Source organism: Rhinolophus sinicus, chromosome 3, assembly GCF_057876585.1.
Source record: "Rhinolophus sinicus isolate RSI-liver-muscle chromosome 3, RSI-T2T, whole genome shotgun sequence".
Classification (NCBI taxonomy): domain Eukaryota; kingdom Metazoa; phylum Chordata; class Mammalia; order Chiroptera; family Rhinolophidae; genus Rhinolophus; species Rhinolophus sinicus.
Genome location: NC_142503.1, coordinates 93,219,784 through 93,240,949, shown reverse-complemented (window position 1 = coordinate 93,240,949; position 21,166 = coordinate 93,219,784). Strand labels below are relative to the sequence as shown.

Sequence of the window (21,166 nt, the reverse complement as noted above, 5' to 3'; positions counted from 1 at the left end):
CCTGAGAACTAAGACTGGGAGACAGGCTGGGTATGGTGTCAGGCGGCATCACCGGGACAAGCAGTTCTTCACACCCCAGTCAGGACAGCTTCCTGCACCTCCAAACCCTGAACAAGACTTGTGTGTATCTAGAGGCTATAAACACTGGGCAGTGCGTGATAAAGGCTAAATGGGAAAGAGAGCGAGAGGGTGAGCTGGGCCAGCTCACACAAGCCTGCACTGTCATCTGGGCAAGAGCACCCTGACCCAGCTGTGCCCATGGCCACTTATGCCAGGCACCCCCATACCACCAGTTGGCTTGATTTCACCAGTTACACTGTGGCTAGAGTCATTTTTCTTAGTTTAATTATATTTTTAAATATTATTTTGAGGTATACAAAACAACATAATGACATTTATACCTCTCACAAAGTGATAACCCCCCCAAGTCTACTACCCCTGTCATTGTATATAGCTGTTACAATACCACTGACTATATTCCCTGTGCTGTACTTTACATCCGATATATATATTTAATTATAGTTCACATTCAATGTTATTCTACTTCAGCTTCAGGTGTGCAGCGCATTGGTCAGGCCTCTACACAGTCTATGACGTGATCCCCCTGACAAGTCCAGTGCCCATCTGGCACCCTCCATAATCTTTACATTATTGATTATATTCCCCATACTGTATTCCACACCCCCGTGACTATTTTGTGATTACCAATTTGTACTTTCTAATCCCTTTACCTTTACCCCCTTCCCATCTAACAACCATCAGTTTTTTCTCTGCATCTATGAATCTATTTCTGTTTTATTTGCTTAGAATCACTTTTTTAAAGATTTTTTATTGGGGAAGGGGAACAGGACTTTACTGGGGAACAGTGTGTTCTTCCGGGACTTTTTTTCCAAGTCAAGTTGTTGTCCTTTCAATCTTAGTTGTGGAGGGCGCAGCTCAGCTCCAGGTCCAGTTGCCGTTGCTAGTTGCAGGGGGCACAGCCCACCATCCCTTGCGGGAGTCGAACTGGCAACCTTGTGGTTGAGAGGATGCACTCCAAACAACTGAGCCATCTGGGAGGCAGCTCAGCTCAAGGTGCCTGTTCAATCTTAGTTGCACGGGGTGCTGCCCACCATCCCTAGTGGGACTCGAGGAGTTGAACTGACAACCTTGTGGTTGACAGCCCACTGGCCCATGTGGGAATCGAACCGACAGCCTTCGGAGTTAGGAGCATGGAGCTCTAACCGCTTGAGCCACCGGGCCGGCCCTAGAACCATTTTTAAGAGGAGAGGGCAGCAGCCTCATAGGTGAAGGACCCTGAAGCTCAGGGTCAGACCTGGTTGTATGTTTTCTTAGCTGGGGAGGTTGAGCAAGTGCTTCACCCTCTGAGCCTGTTTCTTCACCTGTAAAATGGAGGTAATATTACTTATTGCAGTAGGGTTAGAGATGATGGCTCAGAAGTGTTGGATGCAGTGCCTGAAATGAGGAATGCATGCTTCCTTAAATGGCCAAACAGATATGTTGGGGAGGTGGGACAAGGCATGGACGCATATATTCAAAGCCCCAGCAAGGTTGGGACATTAAAACATTTCTTTTAGAAAAAAAAAAATTTAGTAATTATATAATTTTAATTGAAGATGTTGTCATGGGAGAAATCAGAATTTGTGGAGTTCATTGCATTTATTGTATACTTTAGTGTTTTGTTTTGAATTATACCAGGAGCGATTGTCTTTTCAGTGCTTAGGCCTCCAAAGATGTTATCAGGCCCTGAGGAGGGCAGAAATGGAGTGCAAATGCCTGTTGAGGGCCAACTGATGGCTGTGGAAGGGGACGGGCATGGGGTGAGGGAGATAATCTACTTCCTACCCTCAATCCCCACAGTGGCCACCAGCTCCTCTTAGCATCATGCCCTTCTCCAAGCATCCCCCAAGTCCCTGGGTACCCAGTGTGGTTGTTCCAAGACCCTAGGACACAGTCCTGTGTCAGGGCCCACCAACCAGAGGAGACGCCAGACAAGCACATAAGGAATACATAATGACCCATTTGGTCTCTGTGCCAAGGATCCCAAAAGGTCCACGTAGGGATGGTTCTCTCTTCAGAGGAGGCAGGCCGAGGTAGGTACCCGAGGCCCCCCAGAATTTGACAGGGATGGGCAGGGAGAATGTAACTCCTGCAGGGAATAGTGGGGAATGAGTGGAGTAGAACACCTGGGGCTCCTGGGAACACGAGGTGACTATTTGGCAGGGACAGAGGGTACCCAGCCAAGAGACATAGGTGGTTAGAAGGGCAGGCCTGTGAGCAGCCTTGGATAACCATTTCAGCACCTCCGTGGTCCCAGGGGCCCTTGGGGTACTGCCATTGGATTGTGGGAGCTGTGTGACCCTACTATGGAAGAAAGGCCTGTGCAGGAACCTTTTCCAAGCTCCAGCCCCCACCCGACCACCTCCTGTGACCATATATAGCTACATCCTCCTCAAAGCCAAGGGGGTTTAGCATTTACCTCCAGCCCTCCCCTACCCCCCACTAGGGCCCTAAGTGGGAAGTCTGGAATTCTTCTAAACCAGGCTTTGTTGCTCTTCCCTTGTAGACGCGTGGCAGTTTTTCCACTCTTGTGGACTCTGGTGCCCCATTGAAATGGGGCAAGAAGTCTACCTCTGAGGATTATTAAAGGTGCCAGCAAGGTGACAGGTGTGAATGCCTCAGACCAAACAGCTTGTGTGGTGTCCTCAGGGTGAGAGGAGGACCTGCAGAAACAGAACATAAGCTGGACCTCAGGGTCAGTGAGAGGAGGGAGCCCAGAGCTCCTGGGCAGATGGCTTGCTGGGGGATGGATGTCCAGGGGAGGGTGACCAAGGCTCTACCTTGCTAGCCATCACCTATCACCACTGGTACTGATCCTGCTTGAATTCACACTCATGTAACCCTCTGGGGCTCTGTGCAGGCGTAGTGATGACCATAATGGTAACTGGGCTTGCCGAGACCTTCCTGTGGGCCAGGTCATACAAGACTTCTGGGGTTGGTGCTTCCAGCCTATGGAGGACCGAGAGGGGGGTGAATGTGAGGCGGGCAGTCAGAGACGGCTGTGGGGTTGTAGTTAGGTGAGGGGCTTCACGAGAGTGTACCCTTGGAAGCAGGAACCCCAGGCACTGAGGTGCTTTCAGGCTCAGGTGTGAATGACTGATAATGGAATATTCCCGAGACCCCTTTCGGAAGAAGTAGGAACGGTTCCACCAGGACTCTTAAGTGATTACAGCAGAAGGAAAGGCAGGAGGGGAGATACGGGGCTCCTCCTCTTGCAAACTGTAGACTCAATGGGGCTCCGGGTCCACGAGCTCCCACCTGGCATATTGATTATGCTAATTTTAGCGCCGCCTTGTCCGCTCTCGCGCACTTAGGCCCCGCCCCCTAGAGCGGCCTACTGGGACAGAGGGGCGGGACGATGCTAATAAGGTCGGTGTAGCCACCCAAGCCGCGCCGCCACTCCACCAAGCCTAGGCGAAGTGGTGGTGGCAATGGCCATGGCCGGGGCGCTGGCAGGTCTGGCTGCGGGCTTACAGGGCCCGCGAGTCGTCCCCAGCCCGGACTCGGACTCAGACACAGACTCGGAGGACCCGAGTACTCGCCGCAGCGCCGGCGGGTTGCTACGCTCACAGGTCATCCACAGCGGTCACTTCATGGTGTCATCGCCGCACAACGACTCGCTGACCAGGAGGCGCGACCAGGAGGGGACCGTGCGGCTCGCCGACTTCGGGCCGCGCAGCATCGATCCCACACTCACCCACCTCTTCGAGTGCATGAGCTTGGCCTACAGGTAGGACGGCTCTGGGACCCGACGGCCACCGCACTCCAGGCGGGACCGCGCGCTTTGGCCGCACATCCCACCCGGCCCTGAGCCTTGGTCCCCGGCTGCTCTGGATTATGGCCACATCCTGGATACCCCCTGCCCCCGTGCGGAGCGTCCTCTGACCCTGGCCCAGACCACTGACCCCCACCGGGCCTGCGTACCTCCTGGTTCCCATTCTGAGGACCATCACTCTCTCCCCAGGGTGCGGACCGCCTACCCTCCACCTCTACCTCCCTTTGCCCACCGCGGGCGCCCACACCCCGTCTCCACTCCTCTGCCCTCAGAGAAATGCCAGGACTCTGGGCCATCCCTCCCTCCACTCGGGGGCCATTCCCCCAGATCACCTGAAGGGGTCTGCGCCCTCCCCAGCAGCCCCGGCCCACACACACTCAATTTCTGCACCCTTTCGATAGTCTTCGCGCCCAAGGTTGTCCCAGTTCATAGCCAGTCGACTGAAACCCACTCTTTCGTCCACCCTGCACCCCCTAATTGCCGGGACACCTGTTCTTGACCTGCGAGATCGAGGGTGGTAGGAGGAGGGTGCCCCGGGCGGACCCAGAGGGGCGCAGATTGCCTAGCCTAGAGTTTCCTAGCCGTGGTCTGGCCAGGGGGTGCTGCAGGCCGTGAGGGGCTTGTTCCCGGGAGGCTAGGCTCACCTACCCCCGTCGGCGCGCGAGGCTGAGCACCTAACGCCTGGTGCGTCGCAGAGCGCGCCGGCAGCCGGGCTCTAGCTCCACGCCTGCGTCCTAAGGGAGGGCGTGAACCTGGATCCTGGCCCAGTGCCCTGGAGCAAAGTTCCCCAGAGCGGAGGGGCCTGGATAAATTATCAACCGAAAACCGTAGGAGAGGAAGGGGGATAGTCAGTCCTTGATCTTTTCTCTGCAAATATTCCTTTTCTTGTGCGGCGCTCCTCCCGGTCAGAGAACTGTTGGCTACAGACCGGCACTTGGTGCTCTGACCCGGAGCCGGAGCTGGGGTGGAGATTGTGGGGGAGTGTTGCCCACCCCCAACTGCGGCTGCCCAGCCGCGACCCCATTGGCTGGAAGCGATGTAACCTTGGCCCTCAAGCTCTGGCCCCGGGCCCAGGTCATGTTGCAACCCGATAGTCCCAGGCGCCAGACCAATGTAGAAAGTTCAGATTCCCATCCCCTTCCCCCCCCCCCTCCGACTTCACAGACCGCCTAAGCAGGGCGTCTAAGGTCCTGGGACACTAGGTGCAGGCATCCCTGCGCCCCAGTCCTCCATTTCCTACCCACTTCCAACTGCAACTTTCTAGTTTACACACTTGTCTACCTGGGCTGGCTCACGCCCACCCTGCACCCCAGACCGTGAGTGACCACAAGGGGAGGTTCAGGGAAGGTGGCAAGGTAGGGGACAGAGCACACGCCAAGAACTGCCCCCACTAAGAGGCTGACTAGAAGCTAGTGTGACCCCAGTCAGGGACAGCTAGGGTGGAGAGAGCTGTGCTTTCTTCTAAACATCTGGAATATTCACTCTCTCTGACCTGCCTTGGTTGGCCCAAGAGCCGGGGATGGAGGTAGCTTGTACCAGCGGAGCTTTTGGGTTCCCCCATTTGGTAAAGGAAAAAACTGAGGCTCAGTCCTTAAAGACTCATAATTATAGGGGATCCCTGGAGGGGAGAGGATTGCTGAAACCAGGGTGTCCCAAGAGTGAGTGAAGGGGAACGGACAGCAAGGCAAGGGGTCCAGAGGTGCTGGGAAGAGCTGGCCAGCTCGGCCTGGAGGACAGCCTGCAGACGCCGGGCCGTCTTGCACCCTCAGAAGGGCAGTGTGGGCAGAGGACTTCTCTTCTGGGAGGATCCCCATGTTCCATGGTTCTGTGGGTGGAAGCCCCAGGGAGGCAGGTTCTGGAGGTTCTAAGAACACACTTGTTCATGGTCAGAGCTGGCCAGAGCTGTAATCAGAGCTATGGAAAGAATGGCCTCAGGGAAGTTAGAGAGCAAGTAGGATCCTGTCAGGGAGACTAAAGGAATTACTGTAAGGTACATATACACGGGGGGAGGAGAGCTGAGCTATGAGTTCTGAGTTTTCCCCAACCCATCCCCAAGATTCCCAGATTATCTGTGGTTATAAGAAGCCCTTGAACCCTGGCCCCAGGCTTTTTGCTCCAGGTTGGGCCCCTCTCTTCCCCTCAGATAAACAGGTCCAGCACAGACCTTTCCTTCTGAGCTTAGATTGTATCACTGCCTCATCTCCCCCAGCCCTACCTGCCCACAACACTACAACCTCTGGAAGAGGAAGGGTGGGGGGGGACGACGACTGGGAGCTCAGAGTGGACTGGGAGGTTGCTAGGATACAGGCAGGGGAATAAACTCAGGAGCCCCCCCCCCCCCCCCCCGCCCAGGTTCCACAAAAGAAGCTGGTCCAGGAGCCCCTGCATGTCTCCAGACAGATGGTGTTTATCTAACTTAGGAGGGAGGGGGCCAGCTCGTGGGCCTGGACTCTTGGGCTATGTACTCTATTTGGGTAATGAGGCCTGTTGTGCCCTGCGTGGCAGTTCTCCCCTCTCCCCACTCCAAGCAAACATAGGAGCTTGGAAACCAGAAAGGAGAGGGGACCCAGTGACCCATGCACCCAAGGGGCTGTAGGAGTCAGACTCCCACCCACCTACCCCCCACCCCCAGGATGAGGGAGAGGCCCCTGGAGAGAGCAGGCCTGGTGCTCTGTGCTCTGAAAGACTAAGTCTGGAGGCGTCAGCTTTCCATATGAATAATGGCTGGGGAAGGTGAGCCAGAGGGGCCTGTATACAACCCTGGCTTGTGGACCATGAGGACGGAGGGACAAGCAGTGTTCTAAGACCTTGAACATCTTGACCTCCTAGGTCAGCTCTCTGGGGGTGGCAGATTCGGCCTGTGCCTAGCAGGACGCTGAGTGTCAAGCCCCACACCTCTGTAGAGCCCTTCTGTCTCATGGATTTGATTGACTGCTAGGGTTAGGGTCAGTGTGCTGTGTCCCCACTGCTCACCACTCCACCATCCTAGCTGCCTTCCTTTGCATCCTAATGGTATTGTTTTGGGCACACCCCTGAGAAGGGGCACACCTTCCAGCTCAGTCCAGATTGCCATCCTAGGATTCGAGGCTGGGCAGACACCGGAAGGGCAATGAAAAGGCAGTGACTGGCTTCTTGGAGGCCACCTCTGGTGAAGAGACTCCCTCTCCACCCAAACCTTACACATATACTGGATCTAAGGGGGCCAGCAAAACTGGTGGAGAAAACGCTGCAGGGCCTGAGTGAGTCTCTGCCATGTGGCTTTGGGCGTGTCCCTTTCCCTTCTTGATCTTCAGTTTCCTTCAGTAAAAAATGCATCTGAGAATCCACGCTAGCTGGACTATAAGACAGATGCCTGTAAGGCCACTGGCTGTTGTTACAAGGACTGAGCTGATAAACAGCTTCCAGCCCTGGCTCAGTTCTGGTAGTAGGTTAATAAGCATCTCACCGAAGAACACAAGGGCCCCTGGTGGAGACCTGGGAGGGTATTTTAAAAGCCTGACTATCAGGGTAGGAATTTGAGGCAGGTTAGATTACGGGCCAGGATTTGAGAGGGTCCTTCAAATTGCCCACCATAGATGAGTGCCCGGTGCATGGGAAGAGTGGAAGCAGCCCCTGCGCAAGCCCCCTCCGACCTTCCCGTTTCTCCACCGCCCTCGTGACCCAGCCCTCTCCCTCTGACAGTGGCAAGCTGGTGTCTCCCAAGTGGAAGAATTTCAAAGGCCTCAAGCTGCTCTGCCGAGACAAGATCCGCCTCAACAATGCCATCTGGAGGGCCTGGTATATCCAGTGTGAGTGGGTGCCATGGGCCTTCCCAGGAGGAGTGATGTAGCTGGGGGGCTGCCCAGGAACCCCCCAGTCAGCACCAGGAGAGTGCTTTGGGGGAGACCAAGCCCCCAGCACCATCACCCCTGAACAGCTTCTGACCCCCAGAGAGTCTTGGGGAATGTGTCCCTAAGAGTACTCTCCACTATGAAGTTGGGTGACACCCCTTGGAAGTCCTAAGGTGGGCTGTGATTGGGGGAACAGCTCAGGGCCCATTCTGCATCCCATTAATACAGCCAGGTGCCTCAAACGCCAGGGTAGAAAGAGGTATTAGACATTACCTGGGTCAATTCTGTTACTTTGCAAATGGGGAAGGAGAGGATCCTGCGTGGACCTCCACCAGCCTTTCATTGAAGTCCTTACTGAACATCCAACTAGTGCCCCCCATGGAGATTTGCGGGGAAGGAGCCCAGAAAGGCCATGTGGTAGAGTGGAAGGGACTCCAGACTTGGAGTCACCCAGAGCTGGTTTCCCACCCTGTCTCTGCCCCTTGATGGCTGTGTGATTGCAGGCAAGTTGTCTAACCCCTCTGAACCTATTTCCTCATCTATAAAATGATGCCAATAGTCCTCCCTTTCATGGTTGGCATGGAGATAACAGGTATGAACAGGTCTGGCACAAAGTGCTCAATAAATGATGGTTGAATCTGATGTACCCTTGAGAAGGTCACAGTCATTCATTTGGGGATACAAGACCACCCGCCACTCCCCGTGGCAGGGCAGCAGAGGCTGAGAGGCCTCAGACTAGTTGGCCCTGTGTTGGGACCTGTCCAGTTCAGTTAGGTCCTGCTGCAGGATCAAAGGCTGCGCTGAGCTGGGAACACACAGCCCAGGACGGAACGAACCACCATACACGGTATTCTCTGTACTGGCCCCACTGCATTCCATCTCAGCAGAGGGGGAGTGTTTTTTGGTTTCTATTCATCTATGTGCCCAGCACTTTAATAAATCGTCTTATTTAAGGCTTCCTAACGACACTGGGAGAGAGATGGTATTACTTCCATTTTACAGATGAGCAAGTGAGGCCCAGAAGGCAAGTGACTTACTCAAGGTCACGGAGCATAAAGCTAGCAGAGCTGTGGTTGGCTGCAAGGCTAAGGCTCCCCAACTTTGAGCCCCATGCTCCCTCCACTGCACCTGCTGGCTGGTTTCCAGTCCTCCTCCGAGAACAGACCCTGCCCAAACCAGGAAGCTGATATGCCTGGGGAATTAGTGTCATCGTCCGTTCCCCCACCCTCACCTGGCTACCTTGAGGTTTCACCCTCTACCTTTCCCCCCAAAGCTGGTTGGGATGCAAACACTTCTCTCTACAGAAATTTCTGATGCCACCCGGGTTCCTCACCCAGCGGACTCTGGTCTACAGCTATTGTACAAGTAGCTGGAAGGACCCCAGGTTCTGAGTCAGACAGAGGTGGGTTTGAGTCAAGTTCTAGTATGCCGTTGTTGTGTGACCTTGGCAAAGTCCCTAGCCATTCCTAGCCATGGCTAGCTGAAGCTTGCTCATCTGTAAGTGGGCATAATAATAGGTCCTACTGCTGAAGTCTGCTGTGAGTTTTCAAAACAATCATGTTTCAGCATCACGCAGACACACACAAGGGCTCCCTGAGGGTGAGCCCTGAGATCCATCACTGCTGTGTGATAATAGCAACAGCACGGGCAGGCAGAGAAAAAAATGTCAGGCTCCTCCTCTCTGGGCACCCAAGGTTTGCAGGTGGGCTTCAGGAAAGGGAGAGAGGTAGCAAGGGCTGGAGGGCTGCCTGGCTCATTCCCCTGGCACCTGCCACCCCTCTGCAGTCTCCTGGGCTCCAAGATCCCTTCTTTTCCCACACCCCAAAATTGTCTCGGTTTCCTCTGAGCTCTCAGAGCACAGTGCCCCTGTCATGGGCAGACTCTCCAGCTGGCATTAGCTCATGTATGTGTGTGCTTTCCTCATCCCGCCCACTAAGCTGTGAGTGCCCTGAGTCATCCGAGGATTCTGTCCCCGCATCAGTCCCAGAATAGGTGCAAGGGGCTAGGTGGCTGCATGAATGGATGAACTTCTCACTGGTAAATAAAGCCTGCCCCACCCCAGGCAGCCACATGGTCATTGCTCTTCCATCCAGAGCAGGGGGGTGAGGGGGGGTGATTTTGCCAGGTCTGCTCAGCCCTGATTCTCGGGGGACTCTGGGCAAACTTACTCTTTCCTGGTACTCATTTCCTCATCTGGGAAGCCAGGGGCAGATACTGTTTGAGACCCTCCTTGCTGTAACCCCCGGGAGTCCACACACCTAAGGGCCTCTCCCTTTGTTTTCTGTCCAAGCCACGCTCAGCAACCAGGAAACCCCCCACCCCAACCCCACTCCAATCCCATGGAGGTTGTTTTGGAGAATGTCCTTTAGGACAGAACTTTGTAAATGACGCTGAAGGTCCCAAGAAATTTCATGTTGGGGTGGTCCCACTCCTCTTTGTCAATTGTCCCAGAGGAAGTTGGCTGAGGGCTAGGGCAGGACAGCCCCTCATGGACACCCCTGAAGTCCTCTTTCTCAGGACTGCCAGAAAATCACTGCCTGGGGGTTCCAGGGTTTTGAAGGCCAGACCTCTGGCTGAGGACTTCAAACCTTCCTGTCCCTGAGCCACGTCCCACCCCCAGGTGTCAGTCCCACCCTGTGCTTGCTCTGGCCCCACCCAAACATCTGAGAGTGACAGGTTTTGGGACATCCTAGTGGAGGGTCCCTAGGAAAGTGGGAAATGAGTCTGAAGCTGGAAAGGGGCAGGGTGAAAGCGGTTGGGAGGTGGGCGTGGGGGCAAATGCTGAGTTATAAGAGGTGAAGATGAGTCTGGGAGGTGCAAAAACGGAGGTGGAAGTGATAACTCGTCTAGAGTTTGGGAGGAAAGCAAAAGCATTAGCTTGTTTGGTAGCACAGGGAAGGAAAAGGTTCGGGAGGTAAAGGAGAACCTGGAATGTGTTTATAGGCCAGAAGGAAAGAGCCTGGAGAGAGATCAGAATTGGAGACAGGGAAAGGAGTAAGGAAGGTGGAAAAAGAGCTCAGGTAGGTGGCCTGAAGTAGACAAGGGGTGGTTCTCTGAGCTCGGAGTGGGCAGCGCCAAGGAGTCTGAGACAGGAGACTGAGGGCTCTGGGCCCCTGGCCTGCCAGTCTGGCCAGGATGTTCTTTAAAAGAAAAAAAACACCTTTTATTTATTTAAGTGTGTTTTTCCAGGACCCATCAGCTCCAAGTCAAGTAGTTGTTTCAATCTAGTTGTGGATGGCGCAGCTCACAGTGGCCCATGTGGGGATCAAACCGGCAACCTTGTTGTTAAGAGCACCGTGTTCTAACCAGCTGAGCTATCTGGCCGCCCTTGGCCAGGATGTTCTTAGTGCAGTTCACTCCCTGTGACCCCCAAATCCCGTTCTGCAAGCATTGCCTGCTTACCTACTAGGCTGGGTTCATTTCACAGGGTTGCATAGAAGAGGGAAATCTGGTAGGGCTAAAGGAGAAAGCTAGGAAGGCTTCCTGGAGGAGGTGGCACTTAATCTGCGCATGGAAAGCCAGGCAGGATTTTGTAGTGTGGCACTTGAGTCCCAGTCCCCTTGGGGTGGGAGATGAGGGAGTTGGGCACCCCTGACCTAGTGCCCTTCTCTCAGATGTGGAGCGGAGGAGGAGTCCAGTGTGTGGCTTCGTGACCCCCCTGCAGGGACCTGAGGCTGACGAGCACGGGAAACCTGAGGTAGCTGAGACTGAAGGGACCACCACTCACCTGCCTCCGGTCTCTCCCCTGGCTCGGCGTGAGGGGCCGGCCAAGATGCGGATTGAGTGAGGGGTGGAGTCAGTGTTGCCCCCCCCCACCCCCACCTCACCCCGCACTGATCCCTTCCCGACCCTCCCCAGGCGGTGGTCCTGGAGGGAAATTACTGGAAGCGGCGCATTGAGGTGGTGATGCGCGAGTACCACAAGTGGCGCATCTACTACAAAAAGCGGGTCAGTGGGGGCCCCGGGAGAAGCCCCAGACCTTTCCTCTGAGGCTGCTGTCCACTGCTTCTCTTGGAAGGGCCCTGGAGGGTCTCCCTCGACCCCCAGCCCCGCCCTCCATTAAGACCCAGGTTGACATCGCCACCGTGTGGCCGTAGGGCCTCCTCGCAGCCTCCTTACCCTTCAGGGAGGAAGAGGTCCTGAGGGGAAATGGGGGATCCCGTTGATTTGGGGGAGCTTGTGAGTAGGGGAGGCCTTGGCATGGAGTGATGGAGAAGGGCCAAGGAATCCAGTGTCCACCTCTGTGTGTTCCTGCAGCTCCGTAAGTCCAGCAGGGAAGGGGATCTCCTGGCCCCAAAGCAGGTGGGTGCTCTCTGGACCGAGAGAATTGACAGCTTCCCTTTGGGTGGGCGGAGGCAGTGGCGGTTTGTGGGGGTTGGTGATATCGGGACATCAGGGGAGTGGGCGTGGCCCTGGTCCTCTGATTAATTGAGCCCTTGGAGCGCAGTGGTGGGAAGACCCTAACCCTTCTGGCTGACTGAGCAAGTGGTGGGGAGGGATGGGGGAACATAGGGTCCTAAAAACTTGGGGTCCCTGGCAGGAAAAAGTATGGGGCAGGAAGGGGACCCTTATCTCCTCAGCAGGCCATCCCTGCCTGTCTCCTGGGGGTAGTTGTTAGAAGCCAATGGGATGGCCCTAGCCTTCCAGGCAGCAAACTGGTTCCATCAGAGAGAGGTGAGGAGAGGCTGTGTGCAGAGAAGCCCTCACACTAGCTGATCCCTTCATCCCTATGGGGGGGGGTGATGTGGAAGGACCAGGGGCAGTGGGAGACCCCTGTATCCTCAGACTGGGGGAGAGTGGGAGCAGTGGAGCCCTTGGGTTGCTACCAACAGCTCTGTCTCCCTAGGCGGAAGCCGGGTGGCAGCCACCGGACCGATGGTGCGAGCAGCTCTTCTCCAGCGTGGTGCCTGTGTTGCTGGGGGGCCCAGAGGAGGAGCCCAGTGGGCGGCAGCTTCTGGACCTGGATTGTTTCTTGTCCGACATCTCCGACACGCTCTTCACCATGACTCAGCCCAGCCCCACGCCCCTGCAGCTGCCCCCCGAGGATGGTGAGGGCCTGCACCCGGGAAAGGAGGCCTTTGAGAACCCAGGCAGCCAAGGGAGGATGACCGGGGACCAGTGCCCCCATTCCACCCTACCTGCTGCTTCTGATGTCACCACTATCGCCTCCAGCCTACGTCAATAATGCTGACATGATCCAGCCCGAACTGACGCCTCTGCAGCCCAGCCTGGATGACTTAATGGAGATCTCAGGTGGGGCAGGCCGCTCCCCTGGGGTGGAAGGGCCGGGGCAGTGTGAGGAGAGCCCAAGGCCGACCTCAGGCCATTTCTACACCCCTCGGGGAGGGTGGATGGTCCTTGGGCCGACCTCAGGCCATTTCTACACCCCTCGGGGAGGGTGGATGGTCCGGGTAACTTCTGAGAGATCTTCCTGGTGTCTCTTTGTCTGGCCTTGGGATGAAGCTACTGTGGCCTCAGGTGAGAGCAGGGCCAGACCGAGTACCTGGGCAGGGGACAGGGGATGGGACAGGGGCTTCGAAGCTGCAGACCCTGGGAGCTCCCAGGAAAGCAGTGTATGCTGGGACTCTCTCAGGGAAGAAAGGGACTGATTTGTTTGGGTCTATTTATTTACATAATTAATTTAAAAAACTATTTATTAAAGAACATTTGACATACATGCAAGTAGAGAGTTAAAGGATCCCTCATGTAACCGTTACCAGCTTCAACATTCATCAACTCTTGGTCAGTCTTGTTTCATATAGAACTCACCCACTGCTCCCCTCCTATGTTATTTTTAAGAAAATCCCAGGAATTATATCTGGTAAAGCTTTTTTCTTTAAGTAATATATTTTCCTGACTCCCTGTCCTGATCTCCAGGGCCACCAGGTCACTGGTTTCTCATGTACTTCCAGAGATACTCATATCTGTATAAAATGAGCACTCATGGATAAATGTCTGCTTTTGTTTTCAGGGTAGACTCTTCCCCACATTGCTTTCTTCACTTAGCTGTAGATCTTGGAGACTGCCCCTGATGTTCATACATTTAGAGGACTTCGGAGCTATTCTGGGGGTCAGGTAGACATCTCAGCCTATCTCAGCCAAGGCCTAGGGGGCAAAAAGGGGGCTCCTGGGATAAAGGCTTAGTTTCAGTGACCCCTTCACACCTTCCCCACAGGGTCCGGGGCCTGTCAGTCAAGAGGTGGAGGCCTATGGGGCGGGGACTAGGGAATGAGGAACCACCCCCACCTCTGCCTCAGCCCTTAGCGGGAGTGGGGGCTGAGGGGGCAGAAGTGTTGATGGCAGTGACCTGGGAGCAGACCAGCCTGGGAGGACAGTGGCTCTGTCTGGGCACACAGACCCCTGCCACAGGTAGGAACTCAGCCGCCCCCACCCTGGGCAAAACCTGGGGCTAGGAAGTGAATGACTTCTTTCAGCCCAGGGTGGCTGCTGGGGTGGGTGGTGAATGTGGGCAACCTATGGTGGGGGATGTCATGCAGAAGAGGTGGCTAGTGTAGCCCCCTCAAGTGCTCCGTGCACCGGGAGGGCAGGAAGCACTGGGGCTGCCAAGGCTACCACTATGATTGTCCCCAAGAGGTCCTCGCTGGAAAGGAAGCCCAGTGAGGGGGCTGGTGAGGAGAGGGTTCAGCGAGGGGTGCTCAGGGAAGGGGAGGGAGCTTACAGATGGGAGAGGGCCTGCGGAGGGGATGGTAGGTCACTGTGGGGAGCAGACTAGGGAGGGACTCAGTGGGTGACTCGGGCTAGGAAGTAGCTTCTCTCAAGGCCGGGTGGGGACAAGCCTGCACTCTAAGAGGGTGGTGGTGACTTAGTGATGAGCTGGGCTCCCTGCTCCATGAGGCCTGCTGAGCTCTGGGGACAGGGCTGCCCGCAGCAGGGAGCAGGCAGCTGCTCTGTGGCCCTTAGCACCTGGGGCCAGGCCCAGAATGTGGCTGGTTCTAGAGCCCAGGCTTCAGGGGCCTTGTGAGGAGGCCTCCGGTCTCCGGGGTCTGGAGAATGGAGAATCAGGCTGCTCACTGCCACCTAGTTCCTTCGTTAAAGGGAGGCAGGACAAGAAGATCCCTTCTGACGGTGTGGCCAAGAACACACACACACACACACACACACACACACACGGGCACAGGGCAGACATACACACACCGAGTATCTCACATCAGGGCAGGTGCACGCAGACTCAGAGCTACAGACAGTGGGACAGACACACAGCGAGGCAGATAGGCAGATGCTGCATGACATCACACACTGACTTGAAAAGCCATCTGCCCAGTGACATGTGGGCCCCAGAGTCACAAAAGGTATATACACAGGTTTGACCCCGTCAGTCTCAAGGTTTGCTGTGGTCTTCTCTGTCCCACTCCTGGGTGTCCTTCGAGGTGGACCCTGGGGGAGAGACCTGACCAGCTCTCTTGGCTGGGGGGCCGGGGCCCATGCAAGCGGGTAGGGCTGGGTCTGACCAGACCAGGAGGCCTTGGGAGCTGGTGCAGACTGAAGGCTGGTCAGGGTCAGAGATAGGTGCCCGGAAGGGAGCGGGTGGGCGGGCAGCACCCAGGCCCGGGATGTGGTTAGGCCACAGGCAGCTGCTTCCCAAAACCAGAATAGCCTGGGGCTTACACAACCCGCACCTCAAAAACTCTGATTGCCCCCTCCGCACCAAGTCGTCTTGGTTTTCCAGCCCCTCCACACTCCAGCCCCAGCTCTGAGCCCATTTCTGACCTGTATCACCCCTTAGCCCCTTCAGCCCACTCCTGGGCTCTACTCTTGAGGCCCCACTTGTTGACCTTCCGACAAACCACTTGTCCCAGACCCACTGACCTCCTGACCCCTCTCACCCCTTGAACTCGTGTCACCCAGACCTCCTCCCTTGGACCTCACCCCTTTCCCTCCCTGGCACACTCTATTACCCTTCCCCCTGCCTTCTACATCCCAGCAGGGCTGGTAACAGGAGCAGCAAAGGGAGGGTATAGGCCTGGGGATGGGGAAGGGGGCCTCATGAGCCAAGTGTGGGGCTCAGTGGGAAAGCTGCTTCTGGGGTCCTGCTCACACTGCCACACAGTTCCCTGCTGTCTTCCACTCAGGCCCATCCCACCCAAGCCTCTTGCTGCTTCCCCTGAGTGAGACAGAAACTCTCCCAGTTTCACAATCTCCTGTGGAAGCCCCCCCTCCCCAGCCCAGCCTGGGGACAGGGCACGAGGTCCGCTCTCCTCCCACAGCTTCTAGCCATGGCCTTAGCCCTAACTGCTGCCACCCTATGTATCTGAATTACAGATTTTTTCACCAACTACCGCCTCCCACAGACGCCCACACCTTCAGACTTCCTGGAGCCCCCCAGCTTTGGCCCCATGGCTGACCCCCTTTTCAGCAGTGGGGTCCTGGGCGTGGAGGTACCCCTGGCCTCCTCAGGCATGACCCACCTCTCAGGGCATGACCGCCTGCAGGTGAGTTCACCCCACCCAACCTTACCAAGCTCACCTGCCCATATCCAGGAGGTATTTCGGGCACTTTCTGAGTGTTCAGTCCTGTGCTTGGTCCACGGAGAGACACTGGCGGGGGCGAAAGACTACATTTCTGCTCTCCTCTCCAGGAGGACGTAATTCAGCTGTGGAGGAAAGACCACCCCCATGAAATAGAATTGACAAGATGGCTATGGGGGAGTTAGGCTGAGGGCAGGGGGATCATGGAGCAGGCACCACCGAGGGCTGGGTTGCTTGTGGAAGGCTTCCTGGAGGAGGGGGAGTTCTGGGCCTTACTGAACTGGTTGGATTTGGGCAGAAGAAACCAGTAGAGGGCAAGTCAGATGGGAGAAGCTCGAATGAGTGCATGGAGGCAGAAAGCTGAGAAAGTGTGTTTGGAAAACAGTGAATCTACCATTTTGGCTCAAGAAATCCCAGACCCAAATCGGATGTTGTCACCTGCTGCTAGGTTAGATGCCTTTCCCTCCATCATCAGACTTTTCAGGCATTATTATAGTTCATTGTTGAGGGTCTCTCTCTCCTGGACTGGACAGTGAGCTCCTTGCTGGAAAGGCTATGTTTTGCTCACCACTGCATCTTCCATACCTAGCACAGTTCAAGCACATTAACAGTACTGGGTAAATGATTGAGCAAGTGAATGAATAAATGAGTGTATGGACGGATGGGTATGTTGATGAATGGACAGATGGATTGTAGATGGGAGTAGATGCTTATATGGATTGATGTATATATAGGTCAGTGAGTGGTTGGATGGATGGATGGGCTGATGGATGAATCCATAGATGAATCAATAGTTTAGCGGATCAATGAATGGGGTGGTGGGTACATAAGTGGTGAATGTACAGATGGTGGATGAATGAAGGAAGTATAGATGGTTGGGTGAATTGGTGAATGTATTAGTACCTAGTGGGCTGATGGAAAGATAGATGAGTTAGCTCATAGGTGAGAGAATAAATAGGTAGGTGGATGGATGGATGGATGGATGGATGGATGGATGGATGGATAAATTATTTGGTGAATGAATGGGTGGGCAGGAAGATTGATGCTCTTTCTCATGCCTAATTTGTGCATAAATGTGTTCCACTCCCTCCTCTCATTAGGTTATAATGTCCCTTGTGTGTGTGTGTTGAAGGGCAGGGATCATGTCTCTGATCTTTCCCGGTGTCCAGTCCAGAGCTCAGCCAGGGCAGGAGGCGGCCTCGGTGGCTGCAAAGGCTAGCCTTCTCCCCTGCTGTCTGTCTGTCCCCCCAACCAGGCTCAGAGCAGCTGCCCTGGTTCCGTGGACTCCAGTGCCTTCCTGAGCTCTGATTTCCTTCTTCCTGAAGACCCCAAGCCCAAGCTCCCCCCGCTTCCCACACCCCTACCCCTCCTTCAATACCCTGCTCCTGCCAAGGGGCCTGGCCTGGAGCCCTGTCCCCCACCCCTCTTCCCTCCTATGGCTCCACCCCCTACGATGCTACAGGAAGAACCTCTCTTCCCTCCCAGATTCTCCTTCCCTACTGTCCCTCCCGCACAGGGAGTGTCCCCACTGCCTGCTCCCACAGCCTTTCCACCCAGCCCACAGCCTGGCCCAGGCCCTGACCCCTCCCACTTCCCCATGGACCATCTACCCTCGGGGTATCCAGAGCCCCCATTTGGGCCTCACTTCACAGTGCCCCAAGGCCTGCAGTCCAGAGGCAAGCCCCCCACACCATCCCCAAGGGGGCAGAAACCCAGCTCCCCCACCTTGGCCCCTGTCACTGCTGGGGGCAATAACCCCTGCCTCACACAGCTGCTCACAACAGGTGAGATGGGAGGGGCAGGATCGACTGAGGGTGAGATGGGGACAAATGTGGGAGTAGAGGGTGAAGGTTAAGGGGCAGGCTCAGCTGGGGGCAGGGTGGGGAGGAATTAAGGACAAGGGGCTGCCCTGAAAGGGGAGTGGGCTATTAGGAGTGGATGGAGGGGGTCTTGGGAGATGAGGGGTTGGGGCCAGTCCCAGTGGCCCTCACTGTTCTGCCTGTGCACAGCCAAGCCGGAGCCACCGCTCGTGTCCAGCACGCTCCTGCGGCCCCCAGAGTCCCCGGTAAGATGGTGGGCACTGGGAGTGGGGGGAGCTTCAGAGCTTCACCCCAACTCTTCACCCTTCTTCACCCCAGCAGGAGATGGTCCCTGAATTCCCCTGCACCTTCTTTCCCCTGACCCCAGCCCCGACACCACCCCGGCTACCTCCAGGCCCAGCCACCCTGGCCTCTCCCAGGCCCCTGATTGTCCCCAAAGCAGAACGGCTATCGCCCCCAGCACTCAGTGGTAAACAGGGTTTGCAGGAATTGGGGGACTCCAGGGGAGGGAGGGAGGAGAAGGAAGAAGGGGGAACTATGTCTGGGGCCAGGATGAGAGGGACGGAGCAACGGGCCATGTCCCCTGTGTTGGTCTGTCTGTGGGTCTGTCTATCCCTGCCACAGGTGGTGAGCGGCGGCTGTCTGGGGAGCTCAACTCCATGCCAGGCTTGGGGACTGTGAGTGTCCGAGTCTCTTCCCCTCAACCCGTTCTAAACCGGAGCCGTCTGGACAAGGTGGAACTATCCCCCTACCCCAAGATGTGTTTGCTACCCCTAAACTCTCCCACACTCTTTTTTATGCTCACCCCACTTTCTGCCCCCCAAGACTGAGAACCGTCGCATCACCCACATCTCTGCAGAGCAGAAGCGGCGCTTCAATATCAAGCTGGGGTTTGACACCCTGCATGGGCTGGTGAGCACGCTCAGTGCCCAGCCCAGCCTCAAGGTGAGCCCGCAATCCAGTCTGGCACCCCCAGAACCACAGGGTGCTTTGTGGACCCCCTACCCAAAACCAAACCCCAGAACACCCAGTTGCCTCTTTCCACCCCCTCAGTGCCTCAGTGGGTCCCAGGCTGGAGGGCTCCAGCACCTGAGTCCACACTGGCGATGCCTGCAGGTCAGCAAAGCAATGACGCTGCAGAAGACGGCCGAGTACATCACCATGCTGCAGCAGGAGCGGGCGGCCTTGCAGGAGGAGGCCCAGCAGCTGCGGGACCAGATTGAGGAGCTGAACGCTGCCATTAAGTAAGTAGATGGGGACCTGCGGGCCCTGGGCAAGGGCCCTGCCACCTGACTCCCAACACCTGACCCGCCCCATGCCCCCAGCCGGTGCCAGCAGCAACTGCCAGCTACTGGGGTGCCCATCACACACCAGCGTTTCGACCAGATGCGAGACATGTTTGATGATTATGTCCGGACCCGCACACTGCACAACTGGAAGTTCTGGGTGGTATCCTCATTTGGCTAGCAGCGGAGTGAGTGCTGCAGCCAGACCAGGCTGTGCTTGGCTGCAGGCTCAGCTCCATAGGCCAGGCAGGGTCTCAGAACTGCTCCCAGGGGAAAAGGCTCCAGTTCTGCCCCCTCCTTCCAAACCTTGGCATCTTTGCCAGCAGGACTGCCCAGTAATGGGCTGGGAGCAGAGGGAGACTGGGTGGGGGGACCACAGCCCTGCCCACAGAAAGTCCCAAGGGCAGTGAACTCTGAGGGGCATGAGTGGGCTGGGCCCTAGGAAAGACATGGAATTGCTCACCCCCTTCCCTGGTCATGGCCTTGACTGAGCCAGGGCAGGAAGCCCAGGGATGGGAGATGGTCTAGCCCAGAGGGGCCATGGAGGAGCGGGGGGTAGGGTAGAGCTGAGAGCCAGTAGCTGGGCAGGCCTCGGCAGGATGGGAGGGCTGCTGCTGGGGGCCTTGGAGTTCAAGGCGTCACACTGACCAGGCCTTTCCCCTGGTCTGAGCCAGATGTCAGGGCTACATGTGAGGTGGGTGAGGATACTGGCTGGACAACAGGCCTGCTCCTTGACCTGAGCCTAGTTCAGCATCCTCATCCGACCTCTCTTCGAGTCCTTCAACGGGATGGTGTCCACGGCAAGCTTGGAGAGCCTCCGCCAGACCTCGCTGGCCTGGCTGGACCAGTACTGTTCCCTGCCCGCTCTCCGGCCAAGTACGTGAGCCACCTGTCTGTCCAGGCCTTAGGGCAGAGGGTTCTACTCTGCTCAGACCCCAGATTCAGCCTGCCTTCAATATAGCCTAGGGTTTTGGCCATCCCACCATGCCCCCTGGTGGGTCCCCCCCACCACCAGGACGCTGGCAGACAGAGGTCCTAGGAGGGGCTGACAGTCTTGCCAATTCCCCTGCCCTTTGTCTTCAGCAGCCAAGGTCAGGGCCCTGACCCCAGGAGGTATCTCTCTCTCTCTCTCTCTTTCCCCAGCTGTCCTGAACTCCCTCCGCCAGCTGAGCACATCTACCAGTATACTGACAGACCCAGGCTGTATACCCGAGCAAGCCACACGGGCAGTCACAGAGGGCAGCCTTGGCAAACCGTTATAGTGCTGGCCAGACGCTGCTACTCACTCAGCTGCCCTGGTGCTACCTTCTCTGGGAGTCGGCTCCAGGGACAACTTCTGGGCACTCCCCTCCTACCCCAGGCCCTGGATGTCCCCTTTCCTGAGAATTAAGCAAGACCCAAGCTTCTCCCCACCTCTTGAAAGCCAGGGAGAGCTGAGTTCCAGGCCCTGCTCTACTAGTGGCTAACACTGTGACTTAGGGGACTCATAATCCCTCTTTGGACCTCCATTTTCCAGTCTGCAAAATAGGGGTGGGGAATCTTCAAGCAGATGATCCCAAGGCCTTAGCAGCTTTGTCACTTGGGGGTCTAAACTAGCAACTCAGAGAGCTTGAAGACGCAAGGGGATAATCCTATTTCCCTGTCACTCTCACCTGCTCCCCCACAGTTGGGACACAGGCCTCTTTCTGAGCAGAGAAGCAGAAAAAGAGGTTCCCTCTCTTTGCTCCTTCACTAGTAACCTGGGGGTGTTTATAGGATAGGTCCCTGGGTGGATGAGTCCAGGAAGCTCTCATCCCAGGAGACAGCAGGGCAGGGCGTGGCCAAACCAGGGCAGACATCTTGTGTGTGTGTGGATATGTGTGTGTGTGTTTTGTAAAAAATTCTTGACCAATAAAAACAAAAACTGTCA

At 56.2% G+C, this 21,166-nt stretch overlaps 1 protein-coding gene and 1 long non-coding RNA gene across 4 annotated transcripts; one reads left to right on the top strand and one right to left on the bottom strand.

Moving 5' to 3' along the window:
* Positions 1-2,585: 2,585 nt before the first annotated feature.
* On the bottom strand, positions 2,586-4,734 carry LOC141570656 (uncharacterized). Its single transcript, XR_012494926.1, has 3 exons — positions 4,484-4,734; positions 2,841-3,009; positions 2,586-2,723 (listed from the first exon to the last, which is right to left on the bottom strand). It is a non-coding gene; the product is annotated as an uncharacterized LOC141570656 (long non-coding RNA).
* MLXIPL (MLX interacting protein like) lies at positions 3,005-21,166 on the top strand. 3 transcript variants are annotated; one of them, XM_019755007.3, is made up of 17 exons: positions 3,005-3,790; positions 7,517-7,623; positions 11,280-11,362; positions 11,524-11,613; positions 11,923-11,967; positions 12,512-12,713; positions 12,838-12,918; positions 15,946-16,115; positions 17,407-17,935; positions 18,161-18,216; positions 18,290-18,440; positions 18,596-18,705; positions 18,797-18,916; positions 19,088-19,215; positions 19,297-19,420; positions 20,004-20,133; positions 20,401-21,166. In XM_019755007.3, the coding sequence occupies exons 1-17, from the start codon at positions 3,492-3,494 to the stop codon at positions 20,517-20,519; spliced, it is 2,544 nt and encodes an 847-aa protein (XP_019610566.3). In that variant the 5' UTR covers positions 3,005-3,491; the 3' UTR covers positions 20,520-21,166. The 3 variants fall into 3 exon arrangements, with proteins under 3 accessions (XP_019610566.3, XP_019610564.3, XP_019610569.3); XM_019755005.3 differs by having other exon boundaries at positions 19,025-19,215; XM_019755010.3 differs by lacking the exons at positions 20,004-20,133; positions 20,401-21,166 and adding an exon at positions 19,932-19,990 and having other exon boundaries at positions 19,025-19,215; positions 19,297-19,445.